This window comes from Mus musculus, chromosome 18 (assembly GCF_000001635.26).
Source record: "Mus musculus strain C57BL/6J chromosome 18, GRCm38.p6 C57BL/6J".
Taxonomy (NCBI): Eukaryota; Metazoa; Chordata; class Mammalia; order Rodentia; family Muridae; genus Mus; species Mus musculus.
In genome coordinates this window covers 14,964,647-14,992,636 of record NC_000084.6, presented here as the reverse complement: position 1 = coordinate 14,992,636, position 27,990 = coordinate 14,964,647, and the positions used below count along the sequence as shown (strand labels likewise).

Here is a 27,990-nt window from a genome sequence, read left to right as displayed (position 1 = left end):
GTTCTACAGTTAAAACAACAGACAAATCAAAGCTCCCTGAAGTGCTGGGAAGAGGGCTCAGTGTGAAGTACATGATGTGCAAACATGGGGACCTGAACTCAGAGCCTTAGCACGCACATGCAAAGCCGTGTGGTGGGGAACGCCTGTATACTAGCTCTGGGAGTAAAGACAGCCAGGTGCCTAGAGCCTGCTCCGCAGCCAGCGAGTTAGTCAGCCCAAGATCCCATGAGAGACCTTGTCTAAGACATGAGGTGAGGAACAACTGAGGACAACCCCGGCACAGGCCTTGTATTAGCATCCCTGGTTTGCAAATGAGGACAGTTAGGCACACACATGCATGCGAACACATAATAAAAGCACTTAAAACTTCCTGTGAGTCTCTGTGGCCTTGGTCTCCCTGAGCCATGAGTTTTAGGACAGATTCTCCAAAGTGCTGAGCTCCTGTGTAAGCAGCCACATACCCTGTTGTTTGCAGTTTTAATGTTCCTTTCATTCTCCCTCTACTGTCTCCATATATCACGGAAGGAAATGGTGCTGCCCCAGGGGACAGGTACCAGAAGCACAGCGTCCCACAAGTACACACAATTTGCTTTGTTTTTTGCTTAAATTATTTTCTTTTTTCCCTTAAATTACTTCTATCCATTTCTATAACAAGATCTAAATCCATTTTTATCTGTAGTCATAAAACATGAAATTTCCCAAGACTGGAAACAGTAAAGAATTATTCCAGGACCCTGGATGATCATAAACAGCATTTTATTTGCTTGAAATTAAATGCTGTTTATGATCATTTAGGGTTTTTCCCTCCCTTCTTCCCTCCCTCCCTCCGTTCCTCCCTTCCTTGAGGATGGACTTATATTGGTCACAGTTTCAAGCATAAAGCCCATCACAGTAGAGAAGGTGTCATGGAGTCCCTGGTCAATTTAACCCTGTTCCCGACATATCCACTGGCAAGGCAGCAGGTCTCTTCCTTTGCTCCCTTTCCTGCCTCTATAATCTCAGCAGAGAAGGGAGGAAGGAATCCTTTGGTCACATGGCATCATCTCTTCTGCTCATCGGTGCTTATCCCCCTGATGTTAGCATATTATATTATATTTATGATTATTGCTATATTTATAAAACAAGAGGTTGAACTGGGTCAAGTTTCTCATTTCTGAAAGTGTGGTCAGCTATTTGAGGGAGGGTTCTGATGACTTAAGATAACAAAATAACCAACTGAAAGCACTCCAGTTGTATGGGGCTTGAGCATGCTCTCTAATCTCTGCTCCTCGGCTTTGACACGAGGCCAACTGTGGCGTGTACACCTGCAATCCTAGCATTTGGGAGGTGGAAGGAGGAAGGGAAAGAAGATCAGAAAAAGTTCCAGGTTGCCCACTGTGGTTGTGGTGGCATAGACCTTTAACCCCAGCACTTGGGAGGGGAGGCAGAGATAGGCAGATAGATCTCTGTGAGTTCGAGGCCAGCCTGGACTACATGGTGAGATCCTGTCTCACAGACAGATGAACACACAAACATGGAAAGCTTAAAACCCTCCAGCTGTTTAGTCCTTTTCCTAACTGAATCAGAAAAACGGGGGGGGGGGGGGGGCTGAGATCTTTTTTTTTTAAAGGTTCCCAGGCATTTTCCTTGTCAGCCGGGACTGAGAGCCACCTCACCATCCACAGGACATGGTGAGAAGTCAGCACAGGACACAGAGTTTGGATGAGCTCTGGCTGTGAGGAGATGTGGCTTCAAGTGTGGTGTGTCACTTCTGTCTCCTTTCTAAGTTTGCCCTTTCCCTTGAGATTCCCTGGAGAGCAATCTGTCATCAGTACCATCCCCCTCCAAACAGATCTCCTGACGCACCAGGCTCTTCACTGCTGCTTTGGCCTCATTTTCAGTCAGCCTGATTCAACATAGAAGTCACACAGGAAGCTTTTCCCAGCTTCAAGCCTTTCTAGTTCTATCTCCTGTGCCCTCTCCTACCCTCCCTCCTGGGCCCTCTCCTACCCTCCCTCCTGGGCCCTCTCCTACCCTCCCTCCTAGTCCTGTACCTGACTAACCTCCTCCCCCATCAGGGCTCCAGTGAGTCTTTTCTTTCTTCCCTGATAACGCACAGTTGAGTTTAATGGGTTAGGTACTCCTCCTTTCTATCCCTACTATCCACTCCACACATAGTGAGTGATTTATTTGGTCATGCTGTACTTGACCATGCTTCCAGCCACACAGACTATTAAATTCCACAAAATCAAGGAGTGTGTCTTAGTCACACCCTCCCACACCCCCAGACCTGTTACTGGTACAGTCAGGCTCAGCGGATATTGAATGAATAACTAAACAATTACACAAAAATGAAGGAAGGGAAAGTTCTTGAGAAACTGAATCAGTAAATTACAGAAGCCAGGTCCTACATATGAATGACTACAGAAGAAAATGGTCTTAATGACTGACCCGTGCAGAGCCAGGTGAATCAGATGTCAGCCCTTTCATATTCATATGCACACGGTGTGGGACACAGCTCTCCTGGGTAGAAGGGAAACCCATCATAGCAGGAAACCAGACCGACTTTTCACCCAAAGGTAAAAAGTAGGTCTCTGCCCTGAGCAGTAGGCAAGAGGGATCCACAATGCTCATATGAACAATAATATTCAACATTATTGACTTCCTATTTTAGCAGACCTGTATAACGCTAGCAATTCATGAAATATTCAGATAAAATGATAAGATGTTTGAGATTTACTTCAAAACTCCCAGTAAGGGTCAGTGAGGCATGAAGGTAGCCATGGAACAAGATTAATTAAGAACTGATAGGGTTTGAAATCCCATGCCAGTGTCTTCACTTAAGGGATTCATTATATTATTCTGTCTGCTTTGGTGTGACATTGAAACTATCCAAAATAAATTTATTTTTTAAGGAAGACATTACATACTAGTTAAAATAGTTATTCACCTTTAAAACATTGTGGAAGCCTTTCTCAGCATTACCGTTTGGTTCACAGGATTCATATTTTTAAAAGAGAGAGAAAGAAACCTCCAGCCGTATATCATCTGGAGCCGGCTTGGTCTTGGTCAGTTGGAAACCAGGAATGTTCTCCGAGGTCTGTACACTGTAATCAGTCCCACATAGTTTCCAAGCAGCAACGTTTACACAGCACTGCAGGGTGATTTGTAACTCCATTCATATGTCTGTGAGAAATATGGCCCTGTCAGTTCCCCTTTATTTAGTTAGTCAAACAATACTTTTCCACAGCACAATCTCCCGATCTGCAAACTCACCAGGAGCGGACATCACAACGCTCTGGTTGTTGGCACCTCCTTCCCGCCCCTTCTGCTGTTTCTTCACAGTCCCTCCTTTAAGGCTGCAGAGAGTAAAGCACTGCGCTCTTTCACTTGTAACAATTGTGCTGAGATAAGGAACAACTTCCTCTCACGAGGCTTTCACCTTGCTCAGGAATGTGTGTCCATGACCCTTTACAATCCTCTCACATTCTTTCCACAGTCCTAACCCTTTCTCCACAGCCCTTTCTGCCCTAAACAGCCCTTATTTTCCCATTACCTTCCTCCACCCAAGAGTTCCTGCCCTTCTTTGCCCCTGGATTCCGGGGAGCATGGCCATCAGCCTGGCCCTTGCTAGTTCCCATTGCTTGGGGGGCAGTCCTACCCTACTTGGTCCGTCCCAGTAGCGGTCCTATTCCCTTCCGGTTCCGGTTGTCCAGTGCTCCTCCACATTCTCGATCATAGATCTGGATAAAGGTTCAGAGGCCAGCAGCAGGTGACTTGGCCATTGGTGGGGAGGAGGGCGGGGGTGAGAGGGGAGGGCGGGGGCGGGTAACTTTAAGGATGAGAGCCTTGATGCTTGACTTGGGTCTTCTTGCCCCTTGCAGCCCTGGCTGGCTTTCCACTTCTGCTGTAGTGGTCAGTCCCTCCTGTTTCTCCCTAAAGACTTCTCACTGCCCATGATCTTGCCTAAGGCCATGAGGCCTTCAGATTGGGCTGGGCTGGGCTGGGCTGGGCTGGGCTGGGCTGGGCTGGGCTGGGCTGGGCTGGACTGGGCTGGGCTGGGCTGGGCTGGGCTGCTCAGCTTTTCTTCCCCCTCTCTCTCTTTTTAATTTCTCATCTTCCCACGATACCTTTTGTTGACTTTGTGCTACATTTCCTGTTTTGGTTGGTTTTGGTTTTAAACCCAAAAAGCTATTTCAGGGACACTTTTTTCCTAATTTGCAGAGGTCAAAAGCCAATGATGCCCCTTTTCTTTCTTGGGTAGAGCATAGTAAATTAGTACATAGATAATTACATATATATTTCTATATTTATTAATACGTTTTTAATAAGTTAATAAGTATAGAAATGTCAACTCTCTTAGAATTTCTCAGCTACTGTGTACTTTCTGAGTTCACCATGACTTATTGGGTTTTTCTCATCAACTAGGAGGAAATAAAAGCTTATTTTTAAAAATGAGATAATTTTGTAAAAAAGAAGTGGAGATACCAGGAAGGCCATGAGTGGCTGGCCAAGCAAGCCATAGCCTGTTGCACTCTCCTCATACAGGAGCGGACAGCTCCATCTGCTTCTCTCCGTGCTCACACACCGGTGACCCATCCTGGGTCTGTGTTCTTCCTATGAACTTCCTGGAAGCTCGTGTGCGAGACCACTAGAGCTAAACTAAAACTAAACACTTTTCATCTCTGCTTAGTAAATTGATGAAAACGTCGATGCTGATTTATTTCACACCCCTAAGTTAATCAGTATAGGTGCTTACACTTCATTACTATAAAGTTCTTGTTTAACAAACCCCAAGCATCCATTGCTCAGTGGCAATGCCTGCTTCTCACGGGTGTGAGGAAGCCACCTTTCCTAGCAGCAGGCAAGCACCCTCCCACCCCCATCACTACTTAACTAGTCAGGCCGGTTCCTCATCCTCTCAAGCAGATATCGTCATCATTAAGATGAGCAGAGTGTATGTGTTACATGTGAAGGTGCTGAGGACAGAGAAAGACTCCCGAAAGCACTGGGGTAATACGGCCTCCCTTCTTTCCCCGTCATGCATGCCTTTATCATCTTACTAAGTGAAGAGTTAAACGGTTCAATAAGAGGCAGACAAGTCTCCTTCTATCCCGCCCTGCAGCAGGCTGTCCTGGAAAGCCTGCATGGAAGAAACTCCGTGGGTTTGTTTGCTTGATGTGTCCATGAGAAATGTCAGACAGTGAAAGAGTCCCAGGGTGACTGTAATCGCCACCCCAAATAATCAGTACAGCCCATGGAAAGCTCAGAGAAAACAAAGAAAACTTACCATGTCTGAGAAGTGCAGCCCTCCTCTGGCTTCCTTTGATCCACCTTTGAGTAGGATATGAGTTTTAGAATTACCTTTAAAATATTGTAAGTGAAGCAAAAACTCACATGACTGACATCAGAGGAAAGGAAAATATGGTTTATCCTGTTTGAGGGGGAGCACTTGATTCTTTGTCACATTTCAACATATGATTAGATGATCTATTATCTCAAAATAATTTTTATAGCAATAAATAATATTCTAAAACTCCAAAACTGAGACAGGCATATTATGATATCAGGGAGAAAAAGTGTTTAAGAAAATGGAGCAGTACGCATAGCTATACTGTTAGTGAGAAGTCAAGTGAGACATGGTAAAGGACACACAATTCTGTCTTCTGTGTGTCACTAGCTGGCTATCTGCTCCCTCTTAGAAGAAATGTTGGCATTCTCTACTACGGTATTTTTAGAAGCCTGCGACTTATGAGTTGGGAAAATATGGAACCCATTTCTTTAAAACAGAACACCTTTTAAAGTATAATGGGTTTAAAAGGATATGAACACGCACGAGAAGTAACACTGTGCAGGCGACAGAGGTAAGTACCACTGGAGAAAGGCGAGTTCTTCAGTCACAGTGACAGCCTCTTGCCAGGATCACTGTGTCAGGACATTCCCTTTACAGGTGAGAGGCGGAGAAGAAAGGCGTGTGACAGAATAAACCTGAGACTAGTCTGATTTTTCTCCCCCTAAGATATTTGTCCAGCAGAGACCAGTGCTTCTCAGAGGCCACTGCTGCTGCTGAACAGATGATTTCCATGGGCAGCTCTGCAGAAGTTGACAGTGACTGCAAGCAGAAGCATCCAGTTGATCTAACTGTCTCTCTCGGATCTTCCCTCTCTTTCATCACAGAATCGGAAGACTCTTTGATGGTACAGAGCCCATTGTTCTGGACAGTCTCAAACAGCACTATTTCATTGACAGAGACGGGCAGATGTTCAGATATATCTTGAATTTTCTACGAACATCAAAACTCCTCATTCCTGATGATTTCAAGGTGAGGGAATCTGTGTTAACAATAAATATGTGATTTTTTTTTGATGTGCTTCAACTCCAGTGTCTACAGCAGTGCCTTGGCATGTCCTCACGAAGCAGAGCATGTGGCATGTAGATGTTACAGGATACGGGAGCACTTGCATTATTTAAATAATTGAATTATAGTCCTCTCTTAGTAAACTGAAAAGCTGGTTACATTCAAATTTAATTTCTGCTATGTCTTAGCAAGCTAGAGTGTAAAAGGAACTTCTTAACTCAATGAACACTTTTCTCTCAGAAATCTAAGGTTACTATCAGCAAGACAGTTCTAGAATTGTTCCCTTAAAACTGAGTAGCAAGTGCTCGCATCAGGCACAGCAGGAGAACCCCTGAAGGAGTGGGCTTTGAACAGAAGGGCATATAGGAAGTGTTTGTATTAAAAGGGAATACATGGAAATGGAATTTTTATGGTTGGTAATGTTTCTCTAAATAGGAGATTTTTAAAACTAATTCTGAATACTACTAGAGCTAATAGTGAACTAATTAAAACATGTAAATTCAGAATCAATGTGCTACAGCAATGTGCTGCCTATGGGATAGCAAGAATCAGTCATAGTGTACAACAACCACAACCACAACCACAACCACAACAATAAAAGCAAAACAGAAATTGTAATGTCCAGGAAGCAATAAACCACATGAGAAGTGTGCAGGGTGTGTTTTTAAAGGGAATTTCTATTTTGAGAAAGGATATATTTAAGACTTTTCATATACAAAAGGACTTTTTAAAACATCCTTATGAAGCAGAGATCATATTCACATAAAAGCTGTCTTAGTAGAAGAAATATTTGCAATAAAAGATTAATATTATCATAAAAGAGTTCCTACAAATCTATAAAAGTATATAAAGAATCTAGGGGAAACTTTTTATCTATAAACAAGATTTTCCCAAAGGGAGAGCAAGGATTTTGTCAGTAAATATTTAAAATGATATTCAATCTCTCTCTATACCACAAGAACAAAAACAAAATGATATACTAGTTTTTATCCATTAGTTTGACTAAAATTGTAAAGATCGATAGAGACTGGGGATATACAGTGTGGTTGGCAGGGAAAATGATTAAACCTTTTTGGAGAATAATTCAGCCATAGCTTTTAAAATTCCAATCATGCATGCTGTCTAGCAATTTTATGTTTATGAATTTATCTTCTATAAATATTCACATAAGCGTATAAACATGTGTGTCCATAAGATATCTGCCAGTCATGTTTATAATAGAAAAACAGTGTACCTAAAGGGAGTTCAAAAACAGTCGGTGGTTGGAATTAATATAGACTATCCATGTTATGGAATAATTTTAAAGAGCATGGATCATCCATATCTGTTGATACATAGGGCAAAAACCGAAACTTTCTCATTCAGTGTCAATATCAAGTTATCAAATGATATGGAATGTGTTTCTAAGTAAAATGTCATGAATATTGTGAGTATTTGAAATGGCATCTTCTTAACACACAGAAGTAGTTCACACTTCAGAGCCGAGATGAGTTAACCAAGAGCCTGGAATCTGAATTGCAGTGAGCACTCTCCAGCACCGCTCAGAGCTTAGTGCTGGCCCAGAAGCCTTGGCTGTAAGTCTTCCTCAGGTCCCCTGCAGAAGTGTGGGCACTCACGCATCCTCACAGCTCCCCCCTCCTTACTCTCCTCAGTTTCCTCTTAAAGGTGCGTGGTGTTTTCCTGTAGAACAAACATGCCCTGAGTAAGTCCTGAGTACTTTTTTCCACTTGACTAATAATCCTTCGCACATGTGCACTGCTTCCAATTCAGAAAGAGGATGAAGGAAAAGCCCCTGAGTCCCTTATTAATTTGAGATCTGCGGGTTGGTTGATAGCAGAGAAGCCAGGCACAGAGAGGCACAGAGAGGGTTAAGGCCTGGGGGCTCAGTGGTCAGCTGGTCTAGTTAAAATGTGAGCCCCAGGTTCAGTAAAAGACCTTGTCTCCAACACTAACAGTAACAGTAACAACCAAATGATTGATGGAAGACATTGACTCTGACTTCCATATATACACCCACACATGTATACGTGTATAGTCCCACACAAGCAGTAAATAAATTAAGCAAAGCTGTAAAGTCCAGCCATATACTGCCTTGACTCTGATCCTAAGTATGCGGCACTAGCTTGGCTAACTGCTGCATGACAATATTCTTACAGATAGACACACATGCTTTTCTGAAGGATATTGTACACTGTGCTCATAATTGCTTACTTAGCTACAGGAATCCCAGGAGGTCAGATGCTGAGTATCAATACACAGCCCACTTCTCTTAAAATCATATAGGACTAAACTAAAAACTGGAAGCTTTCATCTATATAATGTCATCATTTATAACTCCCATAACCATAAGATAGCAAATTGGGAATTACTGCTAGAAAATAAACATAGCCGTGTGTTTTTATTGGCACCATATTCCAAGAAAGGAGCCCAGTGTTTTAAACACATACTTTGGCTTAACCTCCACCATGAACTTCCACAGGAGGCATAGGTCTACCTCCAAGAACAGTCAGATTCAATGCTGATATGGCCAGTTCCAGAGGCCATGCCCTGGGGACTGCCCTAGTCACCTAGGGCTGGGCCAGTTGCTTCACCACACCTTTGGGCTGTTGCCTGAGGTTTCCTGAACATAATATCTGCTGCTTATCAACTTTAAGTACAGAACATGTCCTTTAGTTGATTATTGCCCAAGCTTGGTGACAGTGGGGATCCAAAAAACTTGTCAAAAGAGACGCATGTATCTGGGACCTTGAAATGCTTCCTCTGGAACTGCTGGGTGATGGGTGTCAAGGAGTGTTCCAGAACTGAAGAACAGCTGGAAGAAGAGTTGGAGCTGAGGTGGCCATTCAGCTCTGTGGCCCTTGATGACATTAAACCATAAAAAGCAGTGCAGTTCATGGGAATCATAAAAGCAGATACCCATGTGAACAGTCAGTATGCCAGAATTTCCCTTCCAACCATGGCAGATGGGACATTATCCTGTTCACCTGGAAAGACTGCTGTTAGGGACTGCTGACTGCTCCCTTCTGGCCCCAGCCATTCAATGCTGAAGGAATAAGCCTGGGAAATCGTACAGTACTAGTGTCCTGCCCCCATTAAAATCCAGTCCCACAAATATGTTGTCTGTGCTCAACACCCACTTAGCAATTCTGATAATTTTGTATTTCAGAAGCATGTGTCCTGGCTTCCACTGAAAGCCAGCAATCCTTGTATGTGAGTTGCAGAACTTCTCTGAGTGTTTTATGTGGATTTAGCTGCTTCCCTTCCTCATAATCCCATCCTCAATTATAATGATTTGCTTATTGCTACTTCAGTCCCTGCATACAAACACAACTGTGTGACTGTAATTCCCAACACCCCAGCAGTGGGAAACTGTTAGTCAGGGTCCTGCAGATTCTGTCTCCCTCCAGCTTGTTCTTTTTAACATCTTCGTTGGTAACAGCTGCAGCTGAGACTGGTCTCTATGAATATCCATCCTTCCTAGATTTAGACAAATCCACTATGCAGCAGGCCTAGCTTATCTATCTACATTGTATTCAAAACTCTAATGCTTTTTAATCTTACAGGAGCATCCTTATACTGTAAAAAAAAAAAAAATTAAAAGTGTAAAGAAGCCAAAAACCACTTATGCACTATATCCCTGCTGCTCAGATTCCCAATGTTAAAACCTTTACAGCAGTTTTCATCTCTGTTGCTGTTATAAGTACCATTACCAAAAGTGACTTGGCGGGGGAAGGGTACGGTATTGCTTGGCTTACAGGTCACAGTCCATCATGAAGGACAGCCAGGACAGGAACCTGGATGCAGGAAACGGAGCAGAGAAGGCAGGGCAATGCTGCTTACACTTTCTTCCTTTAGCGTGCTCAGCTCATGCACCCCCAGGACTGTCCACCCAGGGATGGCACTGCCCACAGTAGGGTCTGCCCTCTTGCCCAGAGGCCTGTCAGATAAGGCAGTTCCTCCTCACTTGAAGATGCCTCCTTTCAGATATGTCAAGTGGACAGCCAAAGGGAACTATGGTGGAACCTAGCATGACCCTCTAGACCTGTTCCCTTTACAATTCTCTACCTTCCTTTTTTTCCAATTTTATTTTGTGTAATACCATAACCACATAGAAGTGTCCTTGGTTGATTCCAGAAATGACCTGTGCGAGTAGTGTTTCTGAGATGCTACCTGACCACACTTGAGTGAGATTTTACAGTTCATTGCTCTCTGAACTGTCTGGTATGGCTCCTACTCACTTAGCAGGGAGGGTGGGCCAGCTCAGGCACTTGTCTCCAGGACTTAGGGAAGTTCACTTATAAAATGGGCTCTCCATCTTCTTATCTCAGAAAGTTATTATAAATTTTGAAAAGTTGAAAACATATTCTCAGAAGTTAAAATCACTGAGACATGGTGAGTCTATGAAAAACTGTTTCCCTTTAATGGAGTAGGGGCTGAGCCATCAGAGGAAGTGGGCACTAAGCACAGAGTTCGTACTCCTGTGTCAGCCTTCACCATTCTCCAGTTGCTACACTGAAAGCTCCTCACCCACAGGTGAGAGAAAGCAAACTCTGTGTGTGGATCATCTTCCCCTGGGCAGCTGGTGCTCAACCCACCGCATTGACTTCTCTGATCTATCTCCAACTCCTGCCTTGGGTTGAAGAGACTGAAGTTGTTCAGTATGTACAAGCCAAAGAAAGGACATCGTCAGACCAGAAAAGGAGCATAGAAATTTCTCAAAAGATTTAGAGGCCAGTGGGGTCAAGCCCAGGACCAGAGAACCCCAAAGAACCATATAAAACTCTCAAAACAAAGTTGAAATTGTGGAATCAGACAGGCCTGCTAATTAAAGAATGGGGCCAAGGTTTCTAAAGAAAAGCAGCCAACAGGACTGACTCCACTTTGTAGGAAGTTCTCCAGTGAGCAAAAAATAAATGTGTGCTAGGAAGTGGAGAAAAACAAACAAACAAATGAACAAAAGAATGGGCCTGCCCAGAAAATTAATGGCCAAAGTAAACCTATCTTCCTAGAAAATAGTGGTATAGTGAGAGGGGCCTGTGCCTGACTGGGCTAGCCATTGCTTAGGGGCATGCTGGCATGGTGAGCCATCAGTATGGCTCAGCTCCTCTCCAGTGGTACCCTTCACCACCATGCAGCACAGGGAACGCCTCTTCCCTGGGAACCAGGCAGAGCGGTGGGATAAATGAAATCACAGGCAGGATGGTTAAAAGAGAGGAAAAGATGCACAGTGGTTTGAAACAGCTCAATGCTAGGCCCACAGGATGAGTCTAGGACTCAGGATGAAGGGGTAGGGAGCATCCTAACTCTTCCTCAGCAACAGAAATCCTTCGGGTGTTACCAAGCAAGGCCAGAAGTCTCAAGACAGCCATTGTTTCTATTATTCCAAGAGCAGAGGATGATAATGAATTCAAGCGTTAGACCAAGTGATGTGTGCTCTTGAGTTGTCCATCCATGACCAGGCTTCAGAGTAATTTCAAAAATATTTAGAGGGAAAAATGGTTAGGACTTAGTCAGCAAGGAGGAACCCCAATCCCTTGTGGCTTCATTACCTTTGATTTTATTTATGTATTCATTTATTTACTATCTACGGTGCAAGGCCTTGATCCCTGCCACATCTCACCACCCCATCAGCTCTATCATCTTTGGGACATGATGCGGAAATATATCACACTTTTCTGTAGATGCAGCATTTTAGAGTGGGAAACAGCTTTAATGGAGTTTGTACCCCTCAGTTTTTTGGCAGAGGCTAAGGTCTAAAAAGTGACTGACAAGCCTGGGCAGTGCGGAGATGTCCCCATTAAATCCCACTTTAAACTGTAGCCTTCCAACAAGACCACTACAAAATGCCATACCTGTGAGCCTGTGATCTTAAAGAACGATGGCTTCATAAGTCCTGGAACAGCCAGTCCAGAGTCTTGACTTACTGCCTGAGTCCCACAGAGGGCTGCATTTAGCCCAGTTGTCTTGTTACTTTGCGCAATAATTCTCATAGGAGCAAACTGCCCGGTTCAGAATGACACTGCAATAGGAAAGACGTAGGGCGTTGGAAGGGGGAATCAAGGTTTTCAAATTCAAAGCCTACAGCATGGAAGTTAGAGTGAGGTTAATTATGCAGGTTCTCAGAACACTTCCAGACACCAAATGAGGATCCAGACCATTCTCCTGTAAGGAAAAGGAAATCAGAGATCAAGAGACGATGTGCTCTGCATTGGGGTGGTGGGAGAGGCAGAGGCACTGGCAGCCAAACCCTAACTCCTTTACATGGCAAACAAGGATTTTCCTATTTAGGCACTTGAGCTGGGGAGACGATCCCATATTACCTGGGTGTGCTGTGATATGTGGCATTTGTAAAAGTGCAAGAGGAGACAGGAAGGTCAGAGTCAGAAAAGGATGAGAGGCAGTGAAGGCAGAGGAGGAGTGGTGGGAGGCTCCCAGCCACAGACTATGTGCAGCCTCTGGAAGCTGGGAAGCCAGAAGAATAGGTTTCTGCTAGAGCCACTGGAAAGAATGACTCTTAAAAAGCCACTGTAGACTCTGACTCGACCTTTGACCAGGTCTCCAAGAACGACCTTCGTTACAGTGTTTGTTTGCTACCTTTGCTAGGAAAGATTCATTTTAGCTCACAGTTTCAGAAGGTCGCACCCACAGTGGTGGAGAATGCACCATTTGTCTCATGCATGCAGTCTGGAAGCAGAGACGAAGAAGGGAGTACCCCCTCCAGACATCTGGCTCTCTCCCTTCACCTTTCATCCTGGCCAGCAGCAATTGGAAACATGGTGTCCTTAATGGTGACAAAACCTCTCGCTGAGCAGCGACTGTCCTGGATGATCTTAAACGACACCTTCAGTGCTGTATGCTACTGGGGTGTTAGGGAGTGAATCAACAATGTCAAGTGCAGATGGCCGATGAAACTCCTCGGGCCACAACAAATGCAAGAGTCAAAAGATTAGTTTTACCTGTTTGATGCCAGGCTACAGTGTTTGGAGGCAGGTTAGCAAAAGGTAATAACACAATATCTCTGAGGGCTAGGGATGTGGGACACTTTTTCTGCTTTTCTAGCCATTTGTTTCTCTACCTTGAAAATTATCTACCCAGTTCATCAGCCCATTTACTGATGGGTTTTGGGTAACTTCTGTAATTCTTTACCAATTTTGTCATGTGTACAGTTGACAAAGAGTTTCTTTCACTTCATGGCTGCCTCTGCTGTCTTCTGGGCTCTGAACATCTTTTGACTGCAAGCAATGTTGTTGGTCAGTCCTTGAGGTTACATCTGTGTGATTTGAATCCTTCTCAGAGGTCCTTCCTACACATTTTGCAGTGTTTTCCTCTAGCAATTTTAGAGTTCCAGGTCTTATAATCAGGTTTTTATGCACTTTAATGGATTTTTACAGGATAAAAGATACTCTTTTGGGATCCTATTCAACATCTTGAGCTGTCAAGGAAATGTAGTTAAAATTTGCATTACAGTTACATCTCACCCCTGTCTGAATGCCTATCAACAAACAGTGGTGAGGATGTGGGGAGAGAGGAGCTGGTGTGCATTAATAGTGTCAAGTCACACTGGTGGAAATCACTGTGGAAATATCACATTATGGAAATCACTATCCAGGTGCCTAAGGGAGGTAGGGTTGGGGGACCAGTACCATATGATGTAGCTCTACCTGACCTGTGAAAGCAGCTTATGGATCCTATGTCAGCTTACAAGGTACTTGCTCATCCATGTTGAATGTTTCACAGTAGCAGGATGCACAGCCAGTCTAGATGCCTGTCACAGAACTGATAAAGTTCCATCCTCAAGCCTACTGATGCTATAAGATTGTCCTCGGATTCACACACGCATACACACACACGTGTCCCACATTGGTCCCCACACATATACAATACACACACACAATAATAATAATAATTTTAAAGAGAAATGTAAAGAGACACAAAATTATGCAAGTGGCAGGAGAACTAGAAGTCATTATGTTAAGCCAAATTAAGCACACACATGACATTTTGTTTCAGATGCAGGATCTAGCAGGGTGTGTGTGAGAGAGAGATGGAGATAAATAACAGAAGGACTTCAGGGGAGGACAGAGGTCTGAATAGATTGAGGGAATGTGAGAGAAATGGAAGCAGAGGGCACACCATGTATGGGGGAGGAAGATCAGCAGTCAGAGAGGGCAGGAGGTACGGAGAGAGTAGTGCAGGGGGCAAGGACAGTCCCAGCCTAGTGAAATATGTGTGTGGAAATGTCACAGTGAGCCCCTTTACTTTTTAAACAAAAAAACACTTTTTAAAATTACCATAATTCCAGAGAGAATTAGAATAAGTATAGTTGGTAGCATGAGAAAATTCAGGTCTTTCTAATAAATATTGCCAGTCAAAGCTACCAAACCTGTAAGTGTTGTGCCTTATTAGAAAGTCACCTTTCTGTTCAGTGGTATGGGACAGATTTCTCCCTGGGGTCAAGGCTGGGCAAGCAGGCTGTTTCCAGCATCTTTGTGTGACTGGAAGGCCTGGTGGTTCTAGGAAGCCCATGGCATTAACAGATCCTTCCTCACACAGAAGTTAGGAAATGCATCCTGTGGGCAAGCAAGCAGGGGGCAGCTCACCCGATGCTGTGCGACTCTCAGCTCTGTGTGTGTGTGTGGGTGTGCGTGTGTGTGTGCATGTTGCAATGCTAGGGCTTGAACCCAAGGCCTTATACATATTAGACAAGTGCTGCACCAATAGTTACATCTTTAGCCCTTATTTAACTTTTCCTTTTATAAAAGGCAGGATCCGAGTTGCTCAGGCTGACCCTTGAATTTTCGATTCTCCTGTCTCAACTTCCCAAGTGCTACCATTATTGATTCTGGGTTTTGGAGTGTGTGTTCATGTGTGCACACACACAGGAGTACATGTATACTCACTTGGAGGTCAGAGGTCAGCCTCCAGTGTTGTTCCTTAGGACTGTGTTCACATCTATTTATTTGGCATTGAGACAGGGATCTCACTGGCCTAGAACTTACTAACATTAGCCTTGTGAGCCAGTGAGCCACAGGGACCCATGTGTGTACACTTGCTGAGAGCTGGGGTGACAAGTTCTTCCCAGCTTCGTCACTTGAGCCCTGGGGATGAACTAAGGTCCTCACACTTACACAACCAGCGCTTTCCTGCATCCCCCAAGCATTCCACTATGTTTTTAAATCTCTTTGAGAACTCTCATCTTAATAAGTATGTTATGTCAGTATCTTACGGTCATTATAATTTAGAAGTGACGAAGCTCTATAGTGAAGACCCTGGGTAGCCAGGCAGAAACCCAGGCCTACTGTCTCCTACCCTTAAGGCTGAACATGGGGTCCCTACCTTTTGTTATAGTTGTTCTTTTGTTCTTATGTTTTGAAACTGTCTCATGTAGCCTAGGCTAGCTTTGAATTCTTGATCCTCCCACCTCCAACTCAAAAATGTTGATTATAGGTACGCAAAAGCTTGGTTTTGCCCTACTTTGAGAGTGGACACACCTCAGCTAATCCTCAGTTTCCTACAACCAAACCATGTCGCCAGGGTCAGAAGGTCATGTAAACAGAACAGTGTGCAAGGAGGATCATCAGAGCCTTGGGGTCCTTCGCTGGTGAGATGGTGAGGAAGCATCGGATCCTGCTGAGATGTGGGCCCTGACTGTATCTCACACCTAGCCCATTTCCCAACGTGCAAAGTGAACTGTCCAATGAGAGAGGCCCGTGGTACCAACTGCTGTACCATTCCCTGCTCTCTCAGGAAGACGTGAATGAAGCTGTTGATGTGGTTACTACAGAGAGACAGAGACAGTGTGTGTGTGTGTGTGTGTGTGTGTGTGTGTGTGTGTGTTATGGGCCATCCTCTGCTTCTGAGCTGTCCCTCAGTGTAAGAGGCACAAGGCCACATACTTACGGAGCTGACTTTCATGTGAACAGCAAGCACCCCCTGTCAGCCTGGGCCCGGGGAAGGAAGGCAGCAATGTCTCTGTCAGTTGACTGAAGCATTCTCAGGCAATGTGTCTGGACAAGTCCCCACTTATCTCACACCCAGGAATGATTGTGACCATAGCTACATTGAGACATAATATTGGCCTGCTTGTCAACCCCACTTCTCGTGCTGCCTCTCCGTTCCACCTTGACCCCATTTTCTTTCAGCAGTTCCTGTGTGCACTTGAGAACCTATTCTGTAGGTTTGGGACTTTAATTCAGGCCATCTGTGTAAAACTTGAGGAAAAGAACACATGCCTTGGTCCTTCAGAAACGGATAAGTCCCCCTTTTCTTACCCAGTCCCCAGGAGTCAGAGTTGCATGATGTTTACATCTCTGACAGGTGACTGGGGGCGGGGTGAGAACCTCCCAGATCTCTGCCAGCCTCGCCTAAACCATCAGACACCAACACCGGAGTGTAAGCAAAAGCTGCGTGCACACTCTCCAGACACCCACTCAAGCCTGGCCCCAGCCTATGGTGCTGCCTCCACCTTCCCTATCCCATGAGTACTGAAGGTGACAAGGACTGAAGGCCCTCAGGAGTGTATCTGCTGCTGAGCCTATTCCCCACCCCCCATGTGTCCTCCATCAGAGAGGATTGGGTTTGGATTCCCACCAACACCATCAAGCTTGAAATGCAGGTGTTTCTGAGCTAACAGAAGAGAGTGAAGCCTTTCACGTCTCAGTTTTTCATTTGTGAAGTGGGAATAATGACAGTGCCTGGCTTCGTAGGTGATCTGAGGATTTGATGAATAATGACAGTGCCTGGCTTCATAGGTGATCTGAGGATTTGATTCATGGAAAGCACTTAGCCAGGCCTGCAGATTGACCTTCAATTCATTGTATCAACAAAAATGCATGAATGTCATAGTTAGGGTTTCTACTGCTGCAGTGGAACACCGTGACCAAAGCAACTTTGGGAAGAACAAAGGGTTTATTTAGTTTATCCTTCTGCACCACACATTACCATCAAAGGATGCCAGGACAGGAACTCAAGCCGGCAGGAAACTGGAGGCAGGACCTGATGCAGAGGCCAGAAAGGATGCTGCTTACTGGCTTGCTCCTATGGCTTGCTCAGCCTGCTTTCTTATAGAACCCAGGACCACCAGCCCAGAGATGGCACCACCACAATGGGCTGCCCCCCCCCCCCATCAATCACTAATTAATAAAATGCCCTACAGACTTGCCTACATTCTGATCTTACGGAGGCATTTTCTCAATTGAGGTTTCCTCCTTTCAGATAACTATAGTTTGTGATAAGTTGACAGGAATCTAGCCAGCACAATGAATGAATGAATGAATGAATGAATGAATGAATACAAAATGAGTCTTTACAGATGTGTTGTAAATTTTCACTTAGATTTGATTATTGAAATCCAACAGAAGAGAACAAATATCAGCTTCTTTTGCAATATAACTCTTAAAATTAGTTATTTGAAAATTTCATTCCTATATGTAACAATGCATTTTGAGCTTGTTCATTCCACTCCTTAAATAAAGTGACTCCTGGTAAATCCAACTCCACCACTCCTTGCTCTGATTCCGCATAAATCCGCCTGTTACCCCAGTCTCATGGTGTTTTGTTGTTTTTTGTTTTTGTAACCCACTGAGTCCAATCTGGACCATCCACAAACACATGAATGTGGGATCATCCACAGCGGCATGTCAGCCCAGCAGGAGCCACTCCCTTAAAGAATCCAGACTCTTCCCCTCTCTCCTCCAAGCCATCGGTTGTCAACAGCTCTTCAGCTAGGTGTGGGAGCTCGGGAGCCCTTCTCCCTCCTTGCTAGGATGTACATTCATTCCCAGCCTCTCTGAGTTCATGACTACAGTGGTCCTGTCATGTCTGGAAGACACGTTACACACACCTGTAGTCCCAACACTTGCAGAGATGGGAGTGAGGTGGAGGATCATGAGTTCAAGGCAAAGCTGGGCTACCTAGTAAGATCCTCTCTAAGCAAACAAAGAAAACAAAGCATGACTGTCTTCAGTACCTTCATTGTATGTTTCCCACCTCAAAATACCTTTCTATTCCCCCAGGACTATACTTTGTTATATGAAGAGGCAAAATACTTTCAACTTCAGCCAATGTTGTTGGAGATGGAGCGATGGAAACAGGACAGGGAAACTGGCCGCTTTTCACGGCCCTGCGAGTGCCTCGTGGTGCGTGTGGCCCCGGACCTTGGAGAAAGGATCACCCTCAGTGGGGACAAGTCCTTGATAGAGGAAGTATTTCCCGAGATCGGCGATGTGATGTGCAACTCGGTCAATGCAGGCTGGAATCACGACTCAACACATGTCATCAGGTTTCCACTAAACGGCTACTGCCACCTCAATTCAGTTCAGGTAAGGTATCCAGTAGCATGTGGCATCCAGGCAGTTCGTGCTCTCGCTCCACCTGGCTACCGCTGCCGCCTTTCCTCCAGGTAGCTGAGGAACTATGATGTGCAGTGCTTGTGCTGAGTAGGTGGTTTCTCAGCCTCCACCACATCCATCCCATAAGTCCACAAGTAGTAACTGAACACCTGCTATGTATATACCTACTGTGAGTGTGTGTGCCTACTGTGAGTGCAGGTGATACAGAAAAGAACAAAATAGACAACAGCTCTGTGTTTGTGGACAGAAGTGGTGTTGGAGCAGAATTACCCAACATAAATGCTGCCAAATAGTAGTAAGAGGATGTCTGGGGCACAGTGTTTGTATTAGTGTTTGTCCCTGTAACAAATACTGGAGAGAAACAACTTGAAATATTTTTGATTATGGTCCCAGAGGTGGTCACTTGGTTCCACTGTTTCTTGATCTATAGTGAGTAGAACATCACGGCTGATGAGTGTGGTAGAGTGTGACGAGTGTGTTCATCTCATGGTGGCAGAAAAGCAGGATGGGGCCTAGGCAAGATGTGCCCCGTAGGAATACACCCTCAAGTGAGCTACCTCCTCCAGCCAGGCTTACCTCCTAACAGTCCACTCAGTGCGAACTCTCAGAGGATCAAGGAATCTACACGGTTTGTGTCCTCTGACTGACTGACAGATGGAGACCAGGCTCTCCCTGTGCAGACCCTGTAAGACGCACTTCACACACAGCCCCTAGTGGTCTTCCAGACAGGATGATGCCCTTGGCATGTTGAGGTTGATCAAGGCTGTCGCTTGGAAGAAAGGGAGTCAGAGAGTGAGCATAGGCTAGCACATGGCATCGCGGATGATGGGAGACAATCTTGGTGAGCTTCAGAGAGAGGGCTGGGTCTTCTGTCGCACTCTGGAGCCTCTGTGAGGTTTGGGGGTAGGCAGTGTTGTGTTGCATTGGGTTCATTGGATTGTGCGAGACAAGTCGAAAGCCAATGGGGAAATCTGAGCAGAAGAGTGAGCCGCCATAACTTGTGTTTCAAAATAAATCCTCCAGGGTCCAAGAATGTAGATCGATTGGTAGAGTGCTTACCCAGCATGCGTTTGGCACTGAGTTTGATTCTTGGTACTACATAAGCTGTGATGCATACCTATAATTCTTAACTTAGGAGTTGGGGGCAGGAGGATCAGAAATTCAGCGTCAGGCTAGAGAGATGATGAGTGGTTAGGACCCCCAGAGTCAGCCCAGCAGTCACATTGCTTGATTGGCAGCTGCCTGCAAGTCTAACTCTGGGATCTTCTCTCCTGGTCTCCTTTGGCAGCATACTGTTGTTAGTGATGCACATACTGACAAACAGACATGCATATACATCTAAATAAAAATAAAAATAAAGAAAATTTAAAAGAAAAGAAATTCAAGTCATCTTCAGCTTATTAGCAAGTCCAAGGCCAACTCGGTCTATATCTGTCTATATGAGACCATGGCTCAAAAAAAAAAAAAAAAAAAAAAAAAACCAAAAAACAAAAAACCAAAAGCTAAAGCTCTAGTGGCAGACGAAAGTAGTGAGAGAGAAGCAAGGAAGGAGGTTACAGAGCGATGATCTGAGGACATTGAAAAGCCTTACAAGGGTTTCTGACTGTGGCCAGGGTATACACGAAGTCCTACATGTTTCTGATAGGACTGAGTGGAATTGTCACTGTTCTGAGGTGGAAACATCTTTGGGAGAAGAAAACAACAGGCTGGGATTCAGGATTTTGGTTTAGATCCTGAGACGTGCTGTATGCCTTTGATGCTGATAGATGTTGTTTCCATCTTAGCTCAATATGCATCAGTCCTTTCCCCTGGGCTGTGACCAGTGGGTCACTGCCCTCTGACAACAACTCTAGCAGGTGAGCTTTGCCAGTGTGCCTGTCAGAGGTACACCTGAGTCTTCCCAGCGAAGCTCTTTGACATTGTGCTCTGTTAAGAGGCAGTAGGCCGAAAGTCCTCCACCTCTCTGGACCTGGAACTCTCTGGAACTCTCTGGAACTCTCTGGACCTGGAACTGACTCCTAGCTTTGTTCACTGTGTAGCCCGTACAGCACCTATCTATGCTCCATTCCCAACACCACTAAGTACTCTTCAAGAGTTTAAAGGCTAAAAACACTCAAGGGGTCAGACTGCCTCAGAGGAATTGTTACACACTCTTTATGCTTTTGAAAATGTATAAGCAATCGTCCCAGAGCACACTAGCAGGAAACTCATTTAAATGGCGCCCACCAGCATCCAGAGAAAGGCACCCAGTCTTACCCGGTTCCAGAGGGCAACAGTTGCATTCTCTCCTATGTGTATGGCACCCCTGGAGGTGTGCAGTGGTCCTACAAGGCAACATGGACAGAGTAAGTCCTGAGTGGCTGTGTTGCCTCTAAATGCTTGTGAAGCCTCAAAGCCTTTCTTCTCCCCCACACCCTGCCATGTTCCGTAGCAAGCTGACCATAGCATTCAGAGCCAAGTAAGATCTTAGCCCCACCCCTTGGCCAGGGAACACCTTTCATCTTTCATATGCCTGATCTGCTGGCCAGAGCAGCTGTGCACATTTCACCTGAAGCAGCTTCCTCATTCAATGAAGCCCAACCCATTCTTGCTTTGACTCTACCCACCACCCAGAGAAAGATACCCATCTGTCAGTCCACAGAGATTTAGGGACAGGGCATGACATACCTGATACACTCAATTATTTAAACATTCCCAAAACATTTCTAAACCTAACAACGTCTGCTTTGGACTTGCTGTTTAGTTAGTAATAAGTCCAGGCCTTGTGAGTTAGCTCATCGGGAAGAGATTCTTGCCTTCAAGCTTGTTAACTTGAGCTTAATTCCTGGGACTCACAGAGTAGAAGAAGAAAGATGACTTCCATAAATTGTCATCTGACCTTTATGGATGGACACACACATACACACATACACACACACTGAATATGTAAGTAAATAAATAAATGGAAAAATATTTAAAAAACAAAACAGTGACTTCCTAAGTTGTGTACATGGCATTGAAACAAGCACTGGACCACATGGAAGCCAGCACAGGATCATTCCAGATACTCGTCACAGTCTGTGTATGATAACCTCTGGGGAGGAAGAAGGCTCATTACTGTCTGATGGCTCCTCACACTCACATGTCCTCTCCTAATGGGGCAGAAGATCCTTTCAAAGCACACTGAGGCAGCTCTTACACAGGTTCAACTCCATCCTCAGCGTCTTCTCAGAGAGCTGTTTTCAGCCACTGTATTCACCAGCCACCAGAGCACCTGGAACTTGAGTTAGGGATGGGTCCCATCATCATCCTGTGCTTAGGCCAATGAGCACAGATATGTGCAGTGAATTCACCTGCACAAACTGAGGGATACCCTGGGGAGGGCTGGCCACCGTTCTCAGTCTCTGGTTTGCATGTTTGGAGCACATACTCTTGTTTTTCCAATCTCTTCTAGATCGTTATGTTGCTTCTGTGTTACTTATAAAAGTTGGTGATGAAAAACAATAACTTAAGAAACCAGAAATGTAGCTCAGTGGTAGAGTGCTTGCCTAGCATGCACAAGGTCCTGGGTTCAATTCCCAGTGCTACAGTTAACTAATTAATTAGAATTAGGATTGCTTTGTTTAGTTACATTTAGGGTTTTGCTTGCCTGTTTTCAGCCAGACTCTCACTCTGTAGCCCAGGCTAGTTCCACACTCTTGGCCCTCCTCTCTTTGCCTCTCACATTATTGACATTTGTGGAGTTATTTAACAGCAGTTTACTCCATTCCAGGAAAGAAATGAAACATGTTTATTTTTAAAGTTATGGTCTATGGTATCCCTTTCCTTTCACGTTATGTGGAATTTAATTATATCCAATGCTCTATCTGTTGCATTGCTGAAAAGCAGAATTCACTCAGCTTCCTGTACTTTCCCTATCTCGGAGTTGCAGAGATGGCTTCCTGCATCAGAGAGTGTCGGACATGTACCGAATGCAAGGACCCAGCTAGCATTTGACTTCAGAGTTAATAACAGGCCGTGGAGCCGAAACTGGACCGTTACAGAATCTTCTTGTTTGTTTGCAGCACTAGGGCTCAAAACCATGGCCCTATACATGCTGGGCAAGCACTCTACAACTGAGTGATGGCTCTGTTAGAAATAGCTTAATTTGGGGTATATTTTCTAGTGAAAAACCATTGCCTTCATTCTTGAGTGTACAGGAATTGAGCTTTGGCACGCATCTTTGGTGTGTCTATGCCTTGCCCCTAAGCAGACGCCTATTTTGGTTTTTTACAGGTCCTTGAGCGGTTGCAGCAAAGAGGATTTGAAATTGTGGGTTCCTGTGGAGGAGGAGTGGACTCGTCCCAGTTCAGTGAATATGTCCTCCGACGGGAACTGAGGCGGACACCCCGAGTACCCTCAGTCATCCGGATAAAACAGGAGCCACTGGACTAAACAGACATATTTCTTATGCAAAAAGAAAACATACACAACCAATAACAATATGAGAAAAGGGACATTTGTGTGCAGCTGGGACAGTAAACCAAGCTCTGAACCTAAAATTGAATAAAAGACATTTATATCCACTAGAAATCACACCTGTATTCATATGGGAACAATTGGAATCATGATATCCTCAAGATGTAAAAAAATATATAAATATATAAATATCTATATGTCAAAAGGTAGGAAATGCAAGGAGAGAGAGAGAGAGGGAGAGAGAGAGAGAGAGAGAGAGAGAGAGAGAGAGAGAGAGAGAACGCAGTGGGTGCTGTGATGACCGTGGTGTTCTGGGCCTCTGAGGTCTCTGTCCAGTAAATAAGCCATGAGCAGGGAGGACAGTCTCCTTACTGCTTCATTGCCAGCAGCCATCAATTGTTTCTTTTTTCTTTATTGTTCTTTTCTTTTTTTTAAACAAATAAACAAAACACCTGGGCTGGTGTTCCTTTGCAAGTGGAGGTTTTGTGTCTGGTCAGGTAGGGACCAGAAGGGAGTTCAGAGAACCACTCAAGAGCACACCACACGGGACGTGCGGTAGACAGGACATCTGACTGCAGTCTGTACAGGACTGGCACTTTTGTCCACCGCACAGCCGCGACCTTTCCTTTGTTTTTATGCTGATCGTTTGGCAGAGGGGCCAGAGTTATTACTTGCTAGAGATCTCCAGTTTCAGTCTGCTGCTTTCCTACAATTTTTTCAGATTTTATAATGTATTAAATACAATAAACTCTGTTTTAAAAAAACTGAGATCTGTGTAGAACACACATGTTGGGATGAGAATGAATTAAAATGAAATTTTTCCTTTTATTTTCTCTCTCTTGTGTTGAACATCAAAAAGTGGTCTTAACAGCTAGAGCTAGCTTTAAAGTCAAAAGCACAAAAAAGATAAGGGTGTAGCAATTTGTTCTACACAGTTCTCTTTCAACGTAGCAAATGTTTCCTGTGCTTTGTCATTCTGTCTTATGAGGAGGATGAGGAAGGAAACCAGGGCCTCGTTCAAGCTAAGTGTGAATTCTACCACTGAGCTACTTCCTCAGACCCCTCTCTGGACCTCCTCACTGGAGGAGGCTCAGGTAGCCTAGGCAGAACTCGGAATCACTGTCACCCAAGAAGGTCTTGACTTCTGGTCCTCCGGCCTCCATCTCAGATTCTGGGATTCTATGTTTGTACTACCATGCCTGGACTCTGATCTTTATTCCTACAAACTTTTGAGTCTCACTTAGATTTCTTGCTGCAGAGGTAGCCAGATAAATATTGGGTGGGCGGCTTAGCATGTGTTCTTAGCTTGTGATCCTGGGATCCTCAGGCACACGACTGGTCTTGGTTGGCCTGCCCCTGCTGTATATGATACCATCCAGAGAGTCGGCAGGGCTACGATGTCCAAGGCAGATATCCATCCATATGACTGTGAGGCTCCCTGTGGCTAAGACCCCTTCATCAAGTTGCCTCTGTAAGTACTCTAAGAAGCGAGCTGTAGGGAGTGCAGTCCTGTAAGAGGCCATGCCCCGACCTGTGCTGTGACTCTGTCCTGTTTTCTGAGCAGACATAACCAGTTCAGACTGAGAAGAAGGGCATAAGACCCACCTGCTGAGGAGAATAACAACAAATTTGCAGCCTACTTGAACCCACTATCGTTATCAGCCAAAAGAAGGGTGTTATAACTTTGCAAGTGATAAGGGGAAATGCTGCGGCCAAAGCGATCATTCTTACCAGTCAGAAAGTCGTAAACCTAGGAGTCCATCGTACTTCAAAGTCAAGTCCTCAGCCATTTCAGGGCAGTGGTGATTCCAGTTTTCCTTCCTTCTTTCCTTCCAGTTTGCCTTTCTGCTACCTTCCTTTCTTACATCCTCCTTCCAGACACCCCAAAGCACCTGGCATGCTGCTAAGATTGGCAGGTGAGCTATAATGTGATTTTGGTGCGGCGATGCTCCTCTGGTGATGGGCTATTTCCATCCTGAACTTACCTTCCTGTTTTAAATTAAAAAGTCTGTGCCTGAGGACAGCAGTAATGAAAATATCATGGCTACTGGGACTAGAAGTAAGCTGTTAATGTCTGCTGCCCCTCTCGGAAACACAGAGGCAGCCCGCACGTTGAATTTCTTTAGTGATTGCCAACAAGGCTGCCACACTCTTCCCTAATGTCCCCTCAGATGAGATAATAAACCACAGGATCCGACGCAGACAGCCAGGGCTGCCCTGCCAGCTGCTCTGGCATCCCTGTACTACTGCAAGGATGAAAATTTACCCTGGTTCTTACTAGCAATCTATTTTCATTAGACAAGACAGCTCCAAACCAGTAAAACAGAGGCCCTGCTCTGGAATTCTATTGGTGACAATCGAGTTTCCAGTTAGTGCTGGGGAGATGGCTCAGTCAGTAAAGTGTGCCTTGCAGATGTGAGGATGTGAGTTTGAGCCCCAGACCCCGTGCAAAAGGTCGGGCTCAGTGACAGATAGCACACACTTATAATTCCAGTGCTGGGGAGGCAAGGCTGGAGAGGTAAGGCAGGCAGATCCCTAGAGCTTGCTGGCCAGCTGGCCAAGTCAACTCAGCAAAGTTCCAGACTATGGAGAAACCTGTAAACAAAAAGGTACTCTGCCTTCACACAAGGCGCACATGCACCTGCATACACATGGACACAATACTTGATATTCACTCAGCATCGTCTGCAGTTAGAATTGCCTCCCCCACAGTACTTGTACCTCACAGAACTGTGTGCCCTGACTGTGATTTCATGGTCATTTCTAAGTTTTTAAAGACAGTTTATGTGACTCCAAGCTCAGGAGATTGAGCTCAGTGGAACCAATTCCCTTTGTATTCATGATGCTCTTAGTTCTAGTAAGATCTCCAGACCCTCTACACTTCAGAAGCAGTGGGTTAGCAGGCCACAGCCTCAAAGTCTCACTCCCTTCTCACTCTCTAATATATAGTTCACATGCAAATCTGACCGCCTGAGCTTATAGCAACCTGGACAGCTGTGGTTTGTCCTCCTTGAGGATTTGATCAAGGATTGCATGTGACAGTTATCAATAGTGTCTCTTTAGACTCCTTCTGAGAAGTTTTTAAGAGGAGGGCCCATCTAAAGGGTCTAGCTCACTTTTTTTAACTTATTTTTATTTTTTATTAGATATTTTCTTTATTTACATTTCAAATACTATTCCGAAAGTTCCCTATACCCTCCCCCCGCCCTGCTCCCCTACCCACCCACTCCCACTTCTTGGCCTTGGTGTTTCCCTGTACTGGGGCATATAAAGTTTGCAAGACCAAGGGGCCTCTCTTCCCAATGATGGCCGACTAGGCCATCTTCTGCTACATATGCAGCTAGAGACACGAGCTCCGGGGGTACTGGTTAGTTCATAATGTTGTTCCACCTATAGGGTTGCAGATCCCTTTAGCTCCTTGGGTGCTTTCTCTAGCTCCTCCATTGGGGGCCCTGTGTTCCATCCTATAGCTGACTGTGTCTAGCTCACTTCTTTGGTAACACAGTGTAAAGGCTTGGATCTACCTAACTGTTTCCTCGGTAGAGTCAGATGAGGATTTTCTTTTTCTGCAAGAACACTGCATAGCTAGTGTCCTGTCCTTACTGCATCACATCCTAAGAGTTGCCTTGTTTCTTGTTGATGATGACAATTTTTGTTGTTGTTGTTGTTGTTGTTGTTATAGTTTGAGTCAAGCTCTCACCATATAGCCCTCGAGGGCCTGGAACTCCCTCTGTGGAGCCTGCCTCTGCCTCCTGAGTACTGGAAATAAACATGTGCCACCATGCCTAGCCAGTTTGCATAAAGTGACCTCCACCAGATGTACAACTTGGTTTTTCTCTTCATAATTGTTAATTAATCCACATATATGTCTGATGGTTTTACCATACATTACCAGGATTTTCAATAATTTTTACCTTGTTGGTTATAAAAATCATAAAAGTGTACTTCTTTGAATGGCTAAACCACTGATTTTTAAAATAACTACTTTTTATACAGAAGAAAAATACATTTGTTTAGCACGGGGTAGACAAACCACAGTCTCTGACCTGCCCTTTCTTAAGAAATACTTTGGGAAAATAGAGCAAGCCCAAACTTGGTTCCAACTTGTAGGTTGCTCTCTACATAGGAATAAGAACCATGCGCTGTCAGGCATTGGGCATGCTTGGTGTGCCAGGAGCTATGCAGAGCTTGAGTGGCAAGAAGATGAACTGAAGTACTTCAGGTAACTAAGACTCTGAGACATCAAGTAAAGAGCACAGCGGAAGTTAACGTTCCATTAAGCTTTTATAGGAGCCTCAAAGGAAACCACAGCAGCAAGGAAAAATACGTTTCACGGTGCAGCATTAGAGGACTACAAACAGCTTCTTTTTTTAACTATATGTATTTATTTGTATGTTGTTGTTGTGTGCATACGTGTGCCACAGTAGTTTGGAGGTCCATGAGTGAGTTGTGAGAGGCAGTCGTGCCTTCTACCGTATGGGTCCTGGGGATTGCACAGAACCTGGCTTTTCATGCTTGATGGCAAGTGCCTTCGTCTAGTGATCCAATTCTCTGATCTTAAAGTTGACTCTTTAAGTTCATTACCTGTGTGCAGGTGCCCTGAGAGGCCAGAGTTGCAGATCCCTTGGAGCTGGAGTTATAAGCAGGTATAAACCACCCAGTGTGGGTATTAAAAACCAAAGGCCACTTTTTTTTTTTGCAAGATCAGAAAGCACCCTTAATCACTGAGCCATCTCTCCAGCCCCTAAAGTTGGTTATCAATCATCTGCTTCTTAGTTGGAAAATGGATTCCTAATGACAAATACTTTGAGCATCCCATATAATAGACTGTACCCTTAGTTTTGGTTATATTTTGATGACAATGAC

At 44.7% G+C, this 27,990-nt stretch overlaps 1 protein-coding gene and 1 long non-coding RNA gene across 4 annotated transcripts in view; one reads left to right on the top strand and one right to left on the bottom strand.

The window, feature by feature from the left end:
- Positions 1 to 3,642, bottom strand: part of 4933424G05Rik (RIKEN cDNA 4933424G05 gene) — a 58,993-nt gene extending 55,351 nt beyond the window's left edge. Inside the window, exons 1-3 of the long non-coding RNA NR_045372.1 lie at positions 3,536 to 3,642; positions 3,256 to 3,338; positions 3,011 to 3,165 (exon numbers count right to left, since the gene is read on the bottom strand). This is a non-coding gene — a long non-coding RNA (RIKEN cDNA 4933424G05 gene). The remainder of the gene's footprint in view (positions 1 to 3,010; positions 3,166 to 3,255; positions 3,339 to 3,535) is intronic.
- The window catches only part of Kctd1 (potassium channel tetramerisation domain containing 1), a 182,762-nt gene extending 158,810 nt beyond the window's left edge, over positions 1 to 23,952 (top strand). For 2 of the 3 annotated variants that reach the window (NM_134112.5, NM_001142731.1), the window contains exons 3-5: positions 6,157 to 6,301; positions 18,352 to 18,657; positions 22,942 to 23,952. In NM_134112.5, the coding sequence (NP_598873.2) occupies positions 6,157 to 6,301; positions 18,352 to 18,657; positions 22,942 to 23,100 (610 nt within the window). In that variant the 3' untranslated portion in view covers positions 23,101 to 23,952. The remainder of the gene's footprint in view (positions 1 to 6,156; positions 6,302 to 18,351; positions 18,658 to 22,941) is intronic. The other variant, XM_006525485.4, reaches the window with a different exon arrangement.
- Positions 23,953 to 27,990: the final 4,038 nt, after the last annotated feature.